Below are 14,266 nucleotides of genomic sequence, written 5' to 3'. Positions count from 1 at the left end.
TTGCATAGTCATCCTCAGATGTCCTTATTCATCTGTTAGACAAACACAAAGCTGTATTCTAACATTTTTCCAAACAGGTCTTGACAAAAGAGTTTTATAGTCTTCAGAATTTGACAGAGAAGCGCATTACTGAGCTACAGGCACAGAATTCTGAATATCAAGCTCGACTGGAAACCTACGAAAAATTAGAACAGGAGCTTGATGATGTTACCATGCAAGCTGCAGAAAGTAGGTCATAAAAATTTGTGTTTTTTCTTTTTCCAGCTAGGCAGGTTGTTAATGATTTCCCACAGTTTACACCTGTGCTTGGTGAGGTAGTTTGATCAGTATTGAGCTAACTTAATTTTCATGATATTATTATTTGTTTATTTAGCAGTTGCCTTTATCCAAGGCGACTTACAGAGACTAGGGTGTGTGAACAATGCATCAGCTGCAGAGTCACTTATAATTACATCTCACCCGAAAGACGGAGCACAATGAGGTTAAGTGACTTGTTCAGAGTCACACAATGAGTCAGTGGCTGAGGTGGGATTTGAACCGGGGACCTCCTGGTTACAAGCCCTGAAATATTGTGTTACTACAGATATTACTACAGATATTTGTGAATAAGACTGGCGTTGGCTTAATGTGGTAAAATAGCTGCATATTATGCACATTCACTACAAACACACACATCTGCTGGTGCCTTTGTGCTCATGAAGGGTATTTTTATACTTTCACGTACATTTTTTAATGTTAGTGCCATCTTTACACAATTGTTATATTTCCCTACTCATTCCAATTACTAGTGATCCTGGTATACACACAGTTATCAAGATAATATGTTTTCCCTTCCTTGTTTTGGTGGCCCTGGTTAACACACACAGTCGTGATGATTCCCAGTCAACCCAGCTCACAAAGACATTTACCTCCAGGCTTGTAAACCAGCTTGTGGCCAGGGCTAATTTTATAATCAGTAAATCAATTTGCACCTGGCCACATTCCCCCCCGCCTCACCAGGAAAGGGAATTCTAACTCCAGCCCTGCCACAATACTAATAGGATTCAGTACACATGGTGGGGGGGACAATAATAATAATTTGATAGTTGTATTAAATGGTGAAACAACTTCAATAGTAAATATTTTATTGGACCCTAGTCCTTTGGTTCAGCGTTTTGTTTTCTAACTTTTTACACTGTCCAGTAATTCTAAATTGCTTCTTCTTGCAGTGGAGAATGAGGATGAAGCAGAGAGAGTTCTCTTTTCATATGGATATGGAGCTAACGTTCCAACAACAGCTAAACGGCGCCTTAAACAGAGGTGGATCCTTTTTTAGGTTTTTGTTTTAATCAGATTCTATCAACTGAAACAAGATGAGACATTTGTTTTGGACCACTGCCATGTAAGATTTATTAAACCTGAACACCTCTGTCAAGGTTTGAAACCATCAAACAAGATATTCTAGTTTCAGTGAAGTATGTGCTTTTGCTTTAAATAGCAGTATAAACAAAGTATTTAAACAGACATGTTTATGTTCTGCTTGTATTTTTGTGTAATGTTTTGGAATGTCTTGCTCATTTAAAAGTTATCTTAATATCTGCAGTGCTCCAAAATGGGGTTAAATGTTGTAATATGATTCCTAGTTTTGTACATTTTTCCATATTTTATTTAAAAAAAACATGCCTTGTTGGCTTACAAGTTTGTTTACATGTTTTTTTTTCTTCCTATTTTTGGCTGTCGGCGCCCAATCTTTCTGATTTGAATCCTTTTTACTGCTCACTCACACAGTGAACTAAACAGGCACACTCATGCTTATTACAACTGCAGCAACAGATGGTTTTGAATGTGACCTGCAAGCACCAGTGTACCTCAGGAAAGCAAAACAAACAACATGGTTTAAAAAAACAAAAAAAACAAATCTACTTCAATATGTAAAATAAATATACATAGTCAGGGGTACAAAACCTGCATAATACGACTGCATTCCTTTTTCACATAATGTCCAGATATATCAATGGCTAAGTCCGTTTTTAATGTTGGATATCTTTTGCAGGTTTAATTTGAGTTGGCCTCTTTATATCATATACAGTAGATTATTAGTTTTATTATTTCTCACATGGGATGCAGGTGGTTATTCTACACTTGAATCTAATAAGTATTGACATTGCAAGCTTTTTGTTTGTTTGGTTTATTTGTTTGTTTTCACTTAATCTAAACAAATAGCCTCAGAAACAAATGATAGAGTTTACCACAGCAAAACAACACCCAACATTATCACAATTGTGGTTGCATACTGACATTTAAGCTGTTTCTACTACATTTACATATACTTCAATCTGTTACAAGCATGGCACAGGTAGAATTCCGGTTGAGCAAGCTAAGATTTTGGTACTTTTTAATGTAAACTAGGTATTTGTAAGTAGGTTAGAGATAGAGGCCTCTGGTTGCATGTGGCACGTCAGATATTTCAGTTTTTTATTTTTCTTAAAAATATTTCCCAACATAAAAATTTGTAATTCAGTAATATGAGAGAATTGGTAAGGGGTCTGAATACTTTTGCAAGCCACTATATATATATATATATATATATATATATATATATATATATATATATATATATATATATAGTACTGTGCAAAAGTTTTAGGCAGGTGTGAAACAATGCTGTAAAGTAGGAATGCTTTCAAAAATAGACATGTTAATAATAGATTATATTTATCAATTAACTAAATGCAAAGTGAGTTTTTTTCCAAGTCCAATTTTATATTGTTGTGCTAGATCAAATATCTTATTTATTAGATTGTATTTAGAGAAGCAGAACACCTTACTGAGGAGAGACTTGGAACGACAGAGTGCCCAGACTAAACACATATCTCAAGAGGTAAGCGATTTAATAATAATCACATTACTGCAAGCACACTAAAACAGGTTTCAATACTCTCACAAAACATTCAAACTAACATTTACCTCAACTGCATTTTCTTTTTGTTCCTAATTCGGCTCCAACCCAAATTTATGAAGAGGAGATAAAAGAAAGAAAGCCTAGTGTATTCTGAAGACTGGACATGCACTAATGCTAGATACTCAGAATAACTTTTCAGAATCAGCTGGTTAAGCTGGTTGGAGGTGTTTATTTTGTTAAGCACCTGTTTGTTTAGCACACTTTCTGTTAAAGACCCCATAAAGAACTTTACAGTGCAGTTCGTAGGGTTCTTCTAGTGCTTGCTGTAAACTCCAATGCTGCTCTTATATCTCTATATGTGTTCCAGTTTAGGTCTTATCTGCATGCCCTGTGTGGTCAGAACGTTTCTGAAGGTAGTAAAAATGGCAATATCGATGACCTTTGACCTACTTTCTCGATGCATTTGAAGGACTTTCCAACAAAAGTTAATTGATGTAACGTGGTCAAGCAACCTCCACTTGGTCCACTTGAGATGGAATGACCCAGCAGTCGTGTGACAAAACAATATTGTACTTTTCAATACCTAATATCTCAGAAGGCATACATTAATGAGAACTCTTAGACCTCAGACTTACAACTACCATATAGCTGCCCCATATCTTTAATGGGTGATTGGTTGATTATAATTCTGTCCGTGGACCTGTGATGGAGACTAAAAGCTTTGGGTACTGTCTTCAAAACGGATGTAAATATGAAGTATACAGTTCTCCTCTTCTATCAATGAAGACTGTGGAGACCTATGTTTTCATGGTTTACTGTACTATATTTTGGTGATTTACTTGCATATATTTGAGAACTGTTTGGCCTTTTTAGGAAGTTGTAACATCCTCTTTACTGTATGTGCTCTAAATGAAATGTGAAAATGGCCTGCCGGTTTGTTTTATTGCAGTCAATTCTTTTATATTTACATTTATCATTTTACTTTGGTGCATTAATGAGAATATTTATTAAGGCTTGATTTAGTTTGGGACTTGAAAAGGTGGCCATAATCTGTAAAGAAAATAAAATGTCTTAATTCAGACAGGGCTGTTAAGCAAGGTTTCATTTTAGTTGGTTTTGAAGTTTGTATTGGTTCACCCCATTAAATACTACTGGATAAACAAGTTGGATTGTGTTGGTAATGACCTCCCTTGAAGGCGTGAAACACATCCCACTCTTTAAGAAGACGATTAGTAAAGCAATGCAACAAATACACCAAATTTGAGTGGATTAGACTGCATGTGTTAGCACTCACTGATGATACCAAATAAGAGTAATGAAAACAACTGCTAAGCCAGAGTTTTCTGCAATGTAAATATTGCAGCACAACCTCATTAGTTCTTATATTGGCAGAAAATGTTTTTATATTGCCATGGTGCATATTCATGTTCATATCTGTTTGCCTTTAGATTACAGTATCTAGGAAACCAAATAAGTATCTTTGACCCAGAGAAAACATAACTGTAATGCATTCCCTAAGACTTGCACAGTCGTGCAGTTCATTGTGTATATTGTTTAGTTCAATACAAGGGGAGAAGTGAGGATTTTTTTTACCAAGCTAAGGAACGGTGCAGACAGTACAGGTGAAAAAAAACATCTAGTGGGATACGGAAACACAGAACCTTTTAGACAAAGGCAAGAGCAGTAATTGACAGGCAGGGACTGTTGCTGAACTGCAGCTGTTTCAAAGTACCGCCATTTCAAGCAGCTGTCACTATTAGTATTTAAAAAGGCCTATGATTAGACTGGTGGATAAGAGATGGAGAAGTGTCCAAAAAACTAAATTTTGGGCTTACCACGTATCTGTAAAAATAGTCACATATTTTAGACAGTTTCATTTTTGAAGGACAGATAACAAATGTTTGACTTTGTTAAAAACTTCTCAGATTAATTATAATAATACAGATTATTCATTACCTTTCCATTTATTTTTGTATTAATTGTGGCTTATAATTGTAATTGTATTTATAATTGTAAATGTATTTTTTAGTTAAACTGACATCCAAGTTCAAATAGCCCAAAAATAAGAGTGTTCTTAAATAATAAAAACAAAGAGCTTTGTTACCAAATCTGCTTGAGTTAGCTACCCTATACACACGACTAATGTGCATTCAGCACATCTTGATGGGCCTTCTTATCCCAGTCTAGTCTTTACCCCAGAAGCATGATTTCTATGCTCTGTCAGTGTTGGCCAGCTTTAGTAGCACATATGTACAGCAAGTATAATTTTGCAGTTATTGTGGGACAATACATAGACCAGAAGGCCATGCATAGTTAAACATTATGTGTTATAGGGTTTAAATAAGCTATGGCATATGTTTTGGTTTTTCTTTAGATAGCTTTTCCATTCCTTTCTTCCAGCTGGAGAGAGCTAATCACCTCTTGAACCAAGCACAGCAACCATACAGCTATCTAATAGAAACAGTTCATCAAAAGGACTCCCAGATCCAGGCTCTGAAAGAGTGTGTTTCACAGCTGGAGAATGATGTCAGGTAAATACCAACAGCATTTAAGTTTTATTGGTCATTTAACATTTGTGAGTTGTTTTTTCCGAAACTAAACTTTTCCTTAGCTGTTTTTATAAAGATGAATATAACAACATAAACTCATTATGACTAAAATATCAGCCAATAAACTTGATTCAAAATGTACAAATGTGGTGAAGTTTCAAATTCATTTCTCATTTTTCCTGATTTTATAGGGGCTTAATTTTCTAAAATGCCAGGATTTCATTATTCTTCTGTCAACCCTTCTCCTTTGCAGAAATATTTCCCTTTTGTGGGGTCTATGGTTCCCATACCCTTGTCTTGGTTCATCAGTGGGGTTAATAGGCAGCAGAATTAAAGTCCACTGCTATTTAGATCAGTGGTACTCAACTCTGGCCATCGAGATCAGATCCACTCCAATTGAAGCTGCTAAGAGGCAATTAACTCATTTAGGACCTGGTTGGAATAAATAAATAGATCTCAAGGACCAGAATTAAGTACCACTGATTTTAGATCATTGAAATGGACTCCATAATGAACATGACTGAACCTCAAAATCACATAGCTGCATACCACAAAATGTGTAGTACACTAAAATAAATCTTGTTTGATGAAGAGGTCTATTCATTTGATCTCGGCAGTGGTGTATCTAAATATCACCAATGTGGTACAGGAATTATTATTTGCGTACCAAGTCTCTAAATCTGTTTAATAAATTGAACTTGTTTTATTGTGAAAGGGCAAATAATCATCTTTCATAAATCAAGTATCTAGATTTTTGTGTAGTCCGTACTGTTGTGTTATCCCAGGCTGGTATCCAACTTTTGTCCTTATTGCCAAAGCGCACTAGCTGCTGGGCCACCAACACACCCTTATGTTCCATTTCCTTTTTCATTCATCCAAAAGGTGACAAATCATAACTTTCATTGTTTGCCAATAAAACCAGCACCATGAGTAGGAGTATGAACCCCTGAGAGAAAATTTCACTCTTTGAATCTAGGCACGCAAAGCAGTTACTTTTGAGGTTTCTGTTGTAACTTGTTTATTGAGTTGCCCGCAAGGTATAGTGCACAGGTAATGGGTTGGGATAATTGCCAAGGAAGAGTAAGGAGCCTTGTGCAGGGAAGTTCAGAATGACTGGATGAACATAAGAATACAGTTTCATACTATGTATTCATGAAATGGCTAACCACACTGAGTTTATTTATGTATGTATTTTTAACTTTCATGAACAATAAAAACACAAACCTGTGTAATATGGTACAGTTTGTTCAGTACCCATAAAGCTGGGCTAGTTAAGTCTAAGTCACTGCAGGATGTCTTAAATGAAACATGACTACTGAGCTTTCCCTTTAACATACCAAATTCAGATAACATACTGCATATAATAGCATCAAGAGGATCCATTTATTTTCTGTCAAGCGATAAAGAAATGAATTGCGATTAATCTTGGTTTTAATCGCATATGTAATTGATACAATTACTGCATCCATCTCATTCAAGTTTGTATTGTTGTTGTTATTATTATTATTATTATTATTATTATTATTATTATTATATAAGTTCTTATTACCTATAAGGCCTTACATGGTCTTGGACCCCATATGTCCCTGGTCATTCTCTGAGATCGGCAAATGATAATCTTCTGACAGTTCCTAAAATGTGTTTGAATGCCCCTCGTCTTTGGAACTTGCTCCCGATTCATATCAGGAATGCTAGCACAATTGAAACTTTTAAATCCTGTTTGAAAACATAGTTGTTTGGGTCTGTTTATTTGTAGCTGGATTATATATTAGACACAGGCTTTTTCATATTTCTTTTGTAAAGCGCCCTGGAATGCTTGCATGAAGAGCGCTATGTAAGAGAAATGTGTATTGTATTGTCATCGGTTTATTATTATTATTATTATTATTATTATTATTATTATTATTATTATCCAAAAAACAACCCAGCATTTAAAAAAAAACATTGTCCTAGTTCTGGAATAATATTGTTGCCTCTTCTTTATAGTTTTATATTTATTTTCATAGAATTATACAGAAAAACTCCAGCAATTGCTGTTAAATTGTTTGAACCAACTGCTAAATCACAATGGAGTCAGTTTTACTCACCTTAATGCATTTCAAATTATACTGTATTTTCTTATCAGCTACCTTTTAAAATTGTATCTTGTACTGATTTTCATTGCTGTTTAAAACTAAAAAAGCATTATCTTTTATTCATATCTTAAAATTGTCTAAATAAAACAAAGCATTCATTGAGTAATGGTTATTCTCCTTAATTGTAAATACTATTATAGTATTATACTTTTAGTACTTTGCTCCATAATGCAGTTATAGGACTAATTTTCTATGCAAACGCCGACTGCACTCATGGCGTTCCATGTATTTGAAAATGGTGGTGCAAGGAATGAATTCCGGTATACTAAGAGGGTCAAAACAGAGGAGTGTGATTAACATGTGTTAAAAACATTACTCTCTAAAGAAATTAACATGTCAATCGCAGAAGTTAACAGCGATTTAATTGTCAGCCCTAATTTATTTATGATTTTTTTTGTTTTGTTTTTCAGCACCTTAAAGAAAGAGAGAACTGATTTGCAGAGAGTCAAGAATAACATGGCAGCAGATTTAGAGCGAGTTCTGAACCACCGTGAGGTAATGGTTTTGTCCTGGCTAACTAGTTCAGTGGCGTGCCTGTCTTTTGAATTCCCTTGAGAAAGTGATCTTTTAGTAATTGGCAGCTGTCACACACATTCACATGAAATGTGTTCTTTGTAGTCCCTGCTTAGGAAATGTGGTTTTGACTGGTGCTGTTGACAGATACGATTTTGTTTAGAAAACCTATCCATAACTCTAAACCCTCAATCACAAGAAAGTTTGTCATACAAAGAAAAAAATTACAAGGCAGAACAGTGTTAATCAAAGAATCTATTATCAACAGTGTGTTTATAATATAACATGTAAAACCACTGGTATAACAGGCAAAGCCTGGGTCTCAACCAGAAGAAAATGCATTGATCAACTCAAGATCATAACCCATTATCTGATCTCACATGCAGGATTTAGAAGTATTCGTAATGTCAATGCATCGCACAACAAACATGTTTACTGTACAGTAAAAATAAAACCAAATGTGCTGCATATTGAACCTGACTAGAAACTTTGGCATTTATCAGTTGGAAATAGAGAACCTTTATAAAACAACCATGTGTCTTCATTTACTGTTAGGATATTAAAACTCAACTGTACCAACAAATACACATTCACAGCACTGAATTTACAGTGTTCAAGTTAATAGATTACAAAACAACCTCCAAGCCTGAAGCAGTTTTTACACATTTAATGACCAGGTGGTGTCTCCTTTAGTACAGTTGTGCACCCAATGAAACTGTCTTCCAAAATTGACAAATTTGACAAATTATTGAAAAGAATTTCAAATCCATGACAGCTAATAAACTAATGCAACACCTGCTTGTACAATAAAATCACAAAGTTTGTTTTTCAGATCTTGTTTTGTTTCTGACAATACTAAAACACACTGAATAATGTTAACAAACAAAACAAATATTGAATTAGTGTTGTCATAGAATGTTTTTTTTTATTTATTTTTTTATTATTATTATTTATTTCTTAGCAGACGCCCTTATCCAGGGTGACTACAATTGTTACAAGATTTCACATTATACAGATATCACAGTATTTTTACATACAATTACCCATTTATACAGTTGGGTTTTTACTGGAGCAATCTAGGTAAAGTACCTTGCTCAAGGGTACAGCAGCAGTGTCCCCCACTGGGGATTGAACCCACAACCCTCCGGTCAAGAGTCCAGAGCCCCAACCAGTACTCCACACTGCTGCCCTAAGGAAACAAAAGTTTGTTATACATTTCTTTTTAACCCAGGGGTTTTCAACCTTTTTTTGAAACTACCCCTTCTGTCAGGAGGTTTCCGCTAAAGTACCCTTTATAATTTTCGCTCACTGAATTGTACCACAGTTGCAATAAAAGGCAGAATAATCTGGTTAACACATTTCTTTTTTTCCCGTTTTATTTAATATATCATTTTTCACAACAGTCTGGGACTGACAAACTGCTGAGACAGAAAACCGAACAGTAGGCTTCATTCTTAAAACTTAATTACATGTCTTTGGGTGCACAGAATTAAAATACAGTATTTAGGAATCTTTAGAAACACTTGTATTCACTTTCTATTGGGCAAAGTCATTATAAATAATACAAATGTAAATGTTTATGACTATACTATTTACTTCCCACCTCAGCATAGTTGTGTGTCGTTTAAAATGCTTATAGTAGCCTATCAAAAACATTAACCTCAAGATAAAAATAATTACTAACAATAACACTTTTTTTTTTTTTTTTTTTATTAAAGCCAGCATAAAACTTATCCAAAGGGACTCTGTATAACTTTCTGTCACTTTACACTTTCTGTACTCTTGTGTTTTCTTCCTTGTTTTTCTTTTGCAAGTAAGAAATGTATCAGTTTCAAACACCGAAAACATATTCAACCAGCCGCTATTGCTGTTACTAAAATGCAGCCACGGTAATAAATAAAACAAAAACCGTCAAAGTGAGTATTGTGGTTTATTATTTATGTTTACCGGAGCATTTATATATATATAAAAAAAAAATTATGCAGAAACACTGTGCTTCATGAGCGACACAGAGCGCTCTCCACACATCGCCAGACACCTGCTTCACCTATATATCGGAGTGGAAGTCCACTCAATACAGTACACTGTACAGGTGGAAAATGTGGACGTGATAGATCTGCGGTTCACTTTTGAGCTGCTAAACAAAGATTAAATAAGTATACACAGTGGTTTTGAGACTATATAGTACCGTTTAAAAAATATATATATTTTCTCTTTCTTTCATTTTTATTTGAGTCGTCCTGCATAACCCCTCTGACCCTTAGACGTCCACCAGGTGTACGTGTACCCCCGGTTGAAAACCCCTGTTTTAACCTGAAGTGGGTATGAAGTAGTTGACAGGTGCTTGTTTTACCAGAACACATCAGGATATGGGACAACCTGCTGTTTTACTTTCTGGTAGAAGTACAGTTGATATTTATGATGACAAAAAGCCTGAAGTTAAGGACATGGTTTACAGGGTTAACTTCACCAGTATAGAACATTTAAAGTATTATTTTGCTATTTTTAGCTAATTTTTGCTGGCTTGATAGAAAGAAAAAAAAAAAACTATTCAAGATCTCATAATTTTATCTTTTTTTCTTTTTTACCACCATGTAATGTCAGCAGAGGAGTAAAATGCAAACCCATGAAAAATGCAGTTTTGGCATTTTCACACAAATTTTATTTATAGATATAAGGGACTACAAACTAGCTAGTAATGATAGTGCCTTATGACTTTCACTGCCCTTTTTGTAAGTGAAATGGTAAATAATATTATAGAAGTTACTTAATCATTTGATAAGCTTTTTTACTTCAAGGAAAACTTTCCTCAATGGGGTATATCCTAACAAGTCATGCCAACAAATGAAACAGTCAATACCTGGGCAGCCTCAATATTAATGGTGACTTTACTTTGCTGCAAATAGGAGCAAATTGGGACTGTAAAAAAGTGGCCATAATTGTGAGGTGGTCTTTTTACTGAAGTTACCTTAAAGCGAAGATTTACTGTACATGCGCATGTTCATGTTCATTATTACTTAATGTCCAGTTCTTCAAGTACCTTTTGGAGGTACAGTAAAGGTCTGCCCTGTACGATCACTGGTCAGTAGTTAACCTTGAATAAAACCTACAGTACGTGTATGACCAGTATATTCCTCTGTTACTATGTTACCACATTTTCCTCTGTTATGGTTTGGCCCACGTGTTATTTTGTTTGTTTGATTGTATGGGTTTTTTTTGTATTTATTGAAGAATGTAGTCGACCATTTATTTAGTTGTTGTGTCGACCTTCTAGTAGAAGTGACGGAAAGATTTGTACAGGTATTTGTACTGTCAAAACATCAAATGAATACTTCCTTAATGGGACATGCAGTTTGTTATCTGCGTGTCTGACCTATTTTCAACGAAGAATTCTCTCTATGCATCCCCTTGGCAACATATTTGTCGACTTCACAACTTTAAGCAACATGTTGGCATAAAGCTTGCAGTCCTCTTAAACAGCTGTGCTGCAGTTGAGCTGTTTTACATGCCAACACATATGGCTGAACTGTGCTAAATAGTAATATTAAATGACCAAGAATCTTTAGCAATGATGCTGGATGCTTGCAATGATACAGTTTACCATGTCTCTCAAGGTATTCAAGTAATTTTATTTGTGAAGGAAATTTACCAGGAAAAATATTGCCATTTTGTTGCCACTATTTCAACTACTGTTATCTTATAAAGCATTTGAGATGCTAACTTCATATTCAATGAAAACTGCTTAGAGTAAATTTACTTTAAATTCATTACTACGCATATGCTGCCAAACTTCAATTAACTGTACTCTTGTACTGCAGATGGTTTCAATCAAATATATTTATACTGTATATAAAATACTGTATTTTATTTTTATAATTATAAACTGCGTCCTCATTTTAAGCTGTAAGCACTAACTAAACTTATAATTTTCCTAAAAGTGTAGATCTCACACCCAATGTCATGACAAAAACCACAACAGAATCTACATAAACAGATTAAATATGTTGATATTGTTTAAATAAACCGTGTTGTTTTCTGTATGTTTCAAAACAGCGGAGTCCATATTTAGCTATTGTAGAATTTTTATTTCAAGTTTATATTGTTCACAGATTTTTGTAACATTTTCTAATTTTCATTTACCAGGAATTATCTGTAATGAAACAGGTTCTGATTAACATGCACACCCAACGCTATGGCGATGGATTACCTCATCCTCGTAACGAAGCAGCAAGTGCGATTGCAGTACGTATGCCAAAAGCATTTGTCAGCATGGATGGAGAGGAAAATATCCAACCCAAACCAACTTTGTTTGTAAGTGGGACTCTCTGTGGGGAATGGGCATGAGAGCATTCCCCAGTAATCTGAATAGAGCAGCATAAAGAGAACCCTGTAAATGTGTAACACGCAGGCGTGTTTCTGAACCGTGTAAGAAGTTTTCTAATGCATGTGTAGGGTGTCGCTTATTGTAAAAGAGATAGCTAAGCAATGTTGGAGTGCTCCAACTATGCAAAATGATGTTTCTTATTATAAAAATATTAACTTACTATAAATTACAAAGACAACATTTTACTCAGAACTATTAAAGATAAAAAAGAGCTGCTGTTTTCATGTTCTCACATGGGATGGCATCTGTACACAAGATAAGATGTGCTGAATTTAGAAACCTCCTAAACCATGATGTGAATTTTTAAAAAAGCCATAATGTTCTACAAGAATACACATTTGAAAGCAGGAGACACGAATGCCAAGTTGACGGCATCTTTTTTTCTGTATTTTGTTGTTCTTTTTTTATGTAACCATAAATCTTGCCCTAAACAGCATTTCTTTGCTTTGTTTTTCAGATAAACAGAGATGCGCCTCCTGAGTGGTATAAAAAACTGAAGCAGAAAAAATAATTTATATCTAGTTTTTTAAATGTAAAACAAAAAAGCATCATGAATAAATAAAATCAATCTGCCTGGTAAGATTATTTTTTACATGACAAGAATGTTATAGTATTTTTTATTTATTTATTTATTTATTTATTTTTTTAAATGTGTGAATATATACATTTTTATGGAAAGTGGTTGTAAAAAAATGTAGGGAATGAGAGGTGTCTCTGAATGTACCATATTTTACAGAAAACTAAATAAACAGTTTTGCATGCGATCTACATGGTTTCCCCTATGTAATGTTAATATTTCTTTCCTGGAGCCGTTATTTTAAAACCTGTATTTATGTAAAGTGCATTTTAGTAATGGTGGGGGGGGTGAGGTGTCATTGTGTAAAAACATGTTTGACTAATGTGTACATAATATTCATGAATGATCTGTTAATGCCTGAAAATTATAGCAGATTTTTATTCAGATTTGTTTTTATTTATTTATTTTTATGGTGTTTTGACACCATTTATATGTAATGATTGAACGTAAATGCATTTTCTCAGATAACAACTGATTTAATATTATTGAAAATGTGGTATTGCCTTGTGAAACTATGGTACGCAGTACTGTGTGCACAATTACCCTGTCTGACTTTATTGTATTTCCAAATGATCGAAATATTAGAAGTGTATGTGAACAGCACAGAAGACAGTTGTTGTTTTTTGAAGGGGTCTCAAAACATGGAGTTGTTCCTACTTTTTGTCACTCACATATGTAAAGGTGTAGTACCCCATCTGGTTTTGCAGCTTTTACCTAAAGGTTGTTGCTTTATAAATCCATGTTGAAAATATTAACTTATATCACTGGGATACAATAAAAGTGTACTCGTAGTAACCTGTTGCCACAGGTGTAGCAATCGAACACATACCTGCAGTTTAGCATGACAGTGGAAAGAAGGCTTCTGGGAGGGACAGGGTTTGCCTGCAGGTACAATGCTGGATGTAAATAGAATGGGTTGTCATTAGGTAGGGTTTCTGATGATGTCAGTGTGCACAGATGTTTAAACTATGGACTGTAGTAAACAAATTCCAATAAATTATATTTTGCTGTAAAAATGAACACAGTTGGTGGACATTATAGCTTTATAAATAAGATTTTAGCAAGGACTTTTCAAATAAAGTAATATGCCAGTGCTATAATGTGGTAGCATTAATGTAACGTATAAAGTTAAGTGTTGGTACCAGCTATATTTAATTTTTTTGATAGATCAGAATAACTCATTTACAGTATACCACTTACAAGCCAAGTACTAATAGCTGGGACCAA

General features: G+C 34.5%; 1 protein-coding gene across 1 annotated transcript in view; it reads left to right on the top strand.

The window, feature by feature from the left end:
* LOC117406550 (progesterone-induced-blocking factor 1-like) overlaps nt 1-14,266 on the top strand; it is a 49,994-nt gene extending 35,728 nt beyond the window's left edge. The window contains exons 12-18 of the mRNA XM_059029670.1: nt 67-228; nt 1,209-1,299; nt 2,779-2,860; nt 5,282-5,412; nt 7,976-8,060; nt 12,222-12,389; nt 12,920-14,266. Coding sequence (XP_058885653.1) covers nt 67-228; nt 1,209-1,299; nt 2,779-2,860; nt 5,282-5,412; nt 7,976-8,060; nt 12,222-12,389; nt 12,920-12,973 — 773 coding nt within the window. The 3' untranslated portion in view covers nt 12,974-14,266. The remainder of the gene's footprint in view (nt 1-66; nt 229-1,208; nt 1,300-2,778; nt 2,861-5,281; nt 5,413-7,975; nt 8,061-12,221; nt 12,390-12,919) is intronic.

The sequence above is a fragment of the Acipenser ruthenus genome, chromosome 8 (genome assembly GCF_902713425.1).
Source record: "Acipenser ruthenus chromosome 8, fAciRut3.2 maternal haplotype, whole genome shotgun sequence".
Lineage (NCBI taxonomy): Eukaryota > Metazoa > Chordata > Actinopteri > Acipenseriformes > Acipenseridae > Acipenser > Acipenser ruthenus.
The sequence above is the reverse complement of the archived record's forward strand: the minus strand, read 5'-3'. Positions and strand labels throughout refer to the sequence as shown.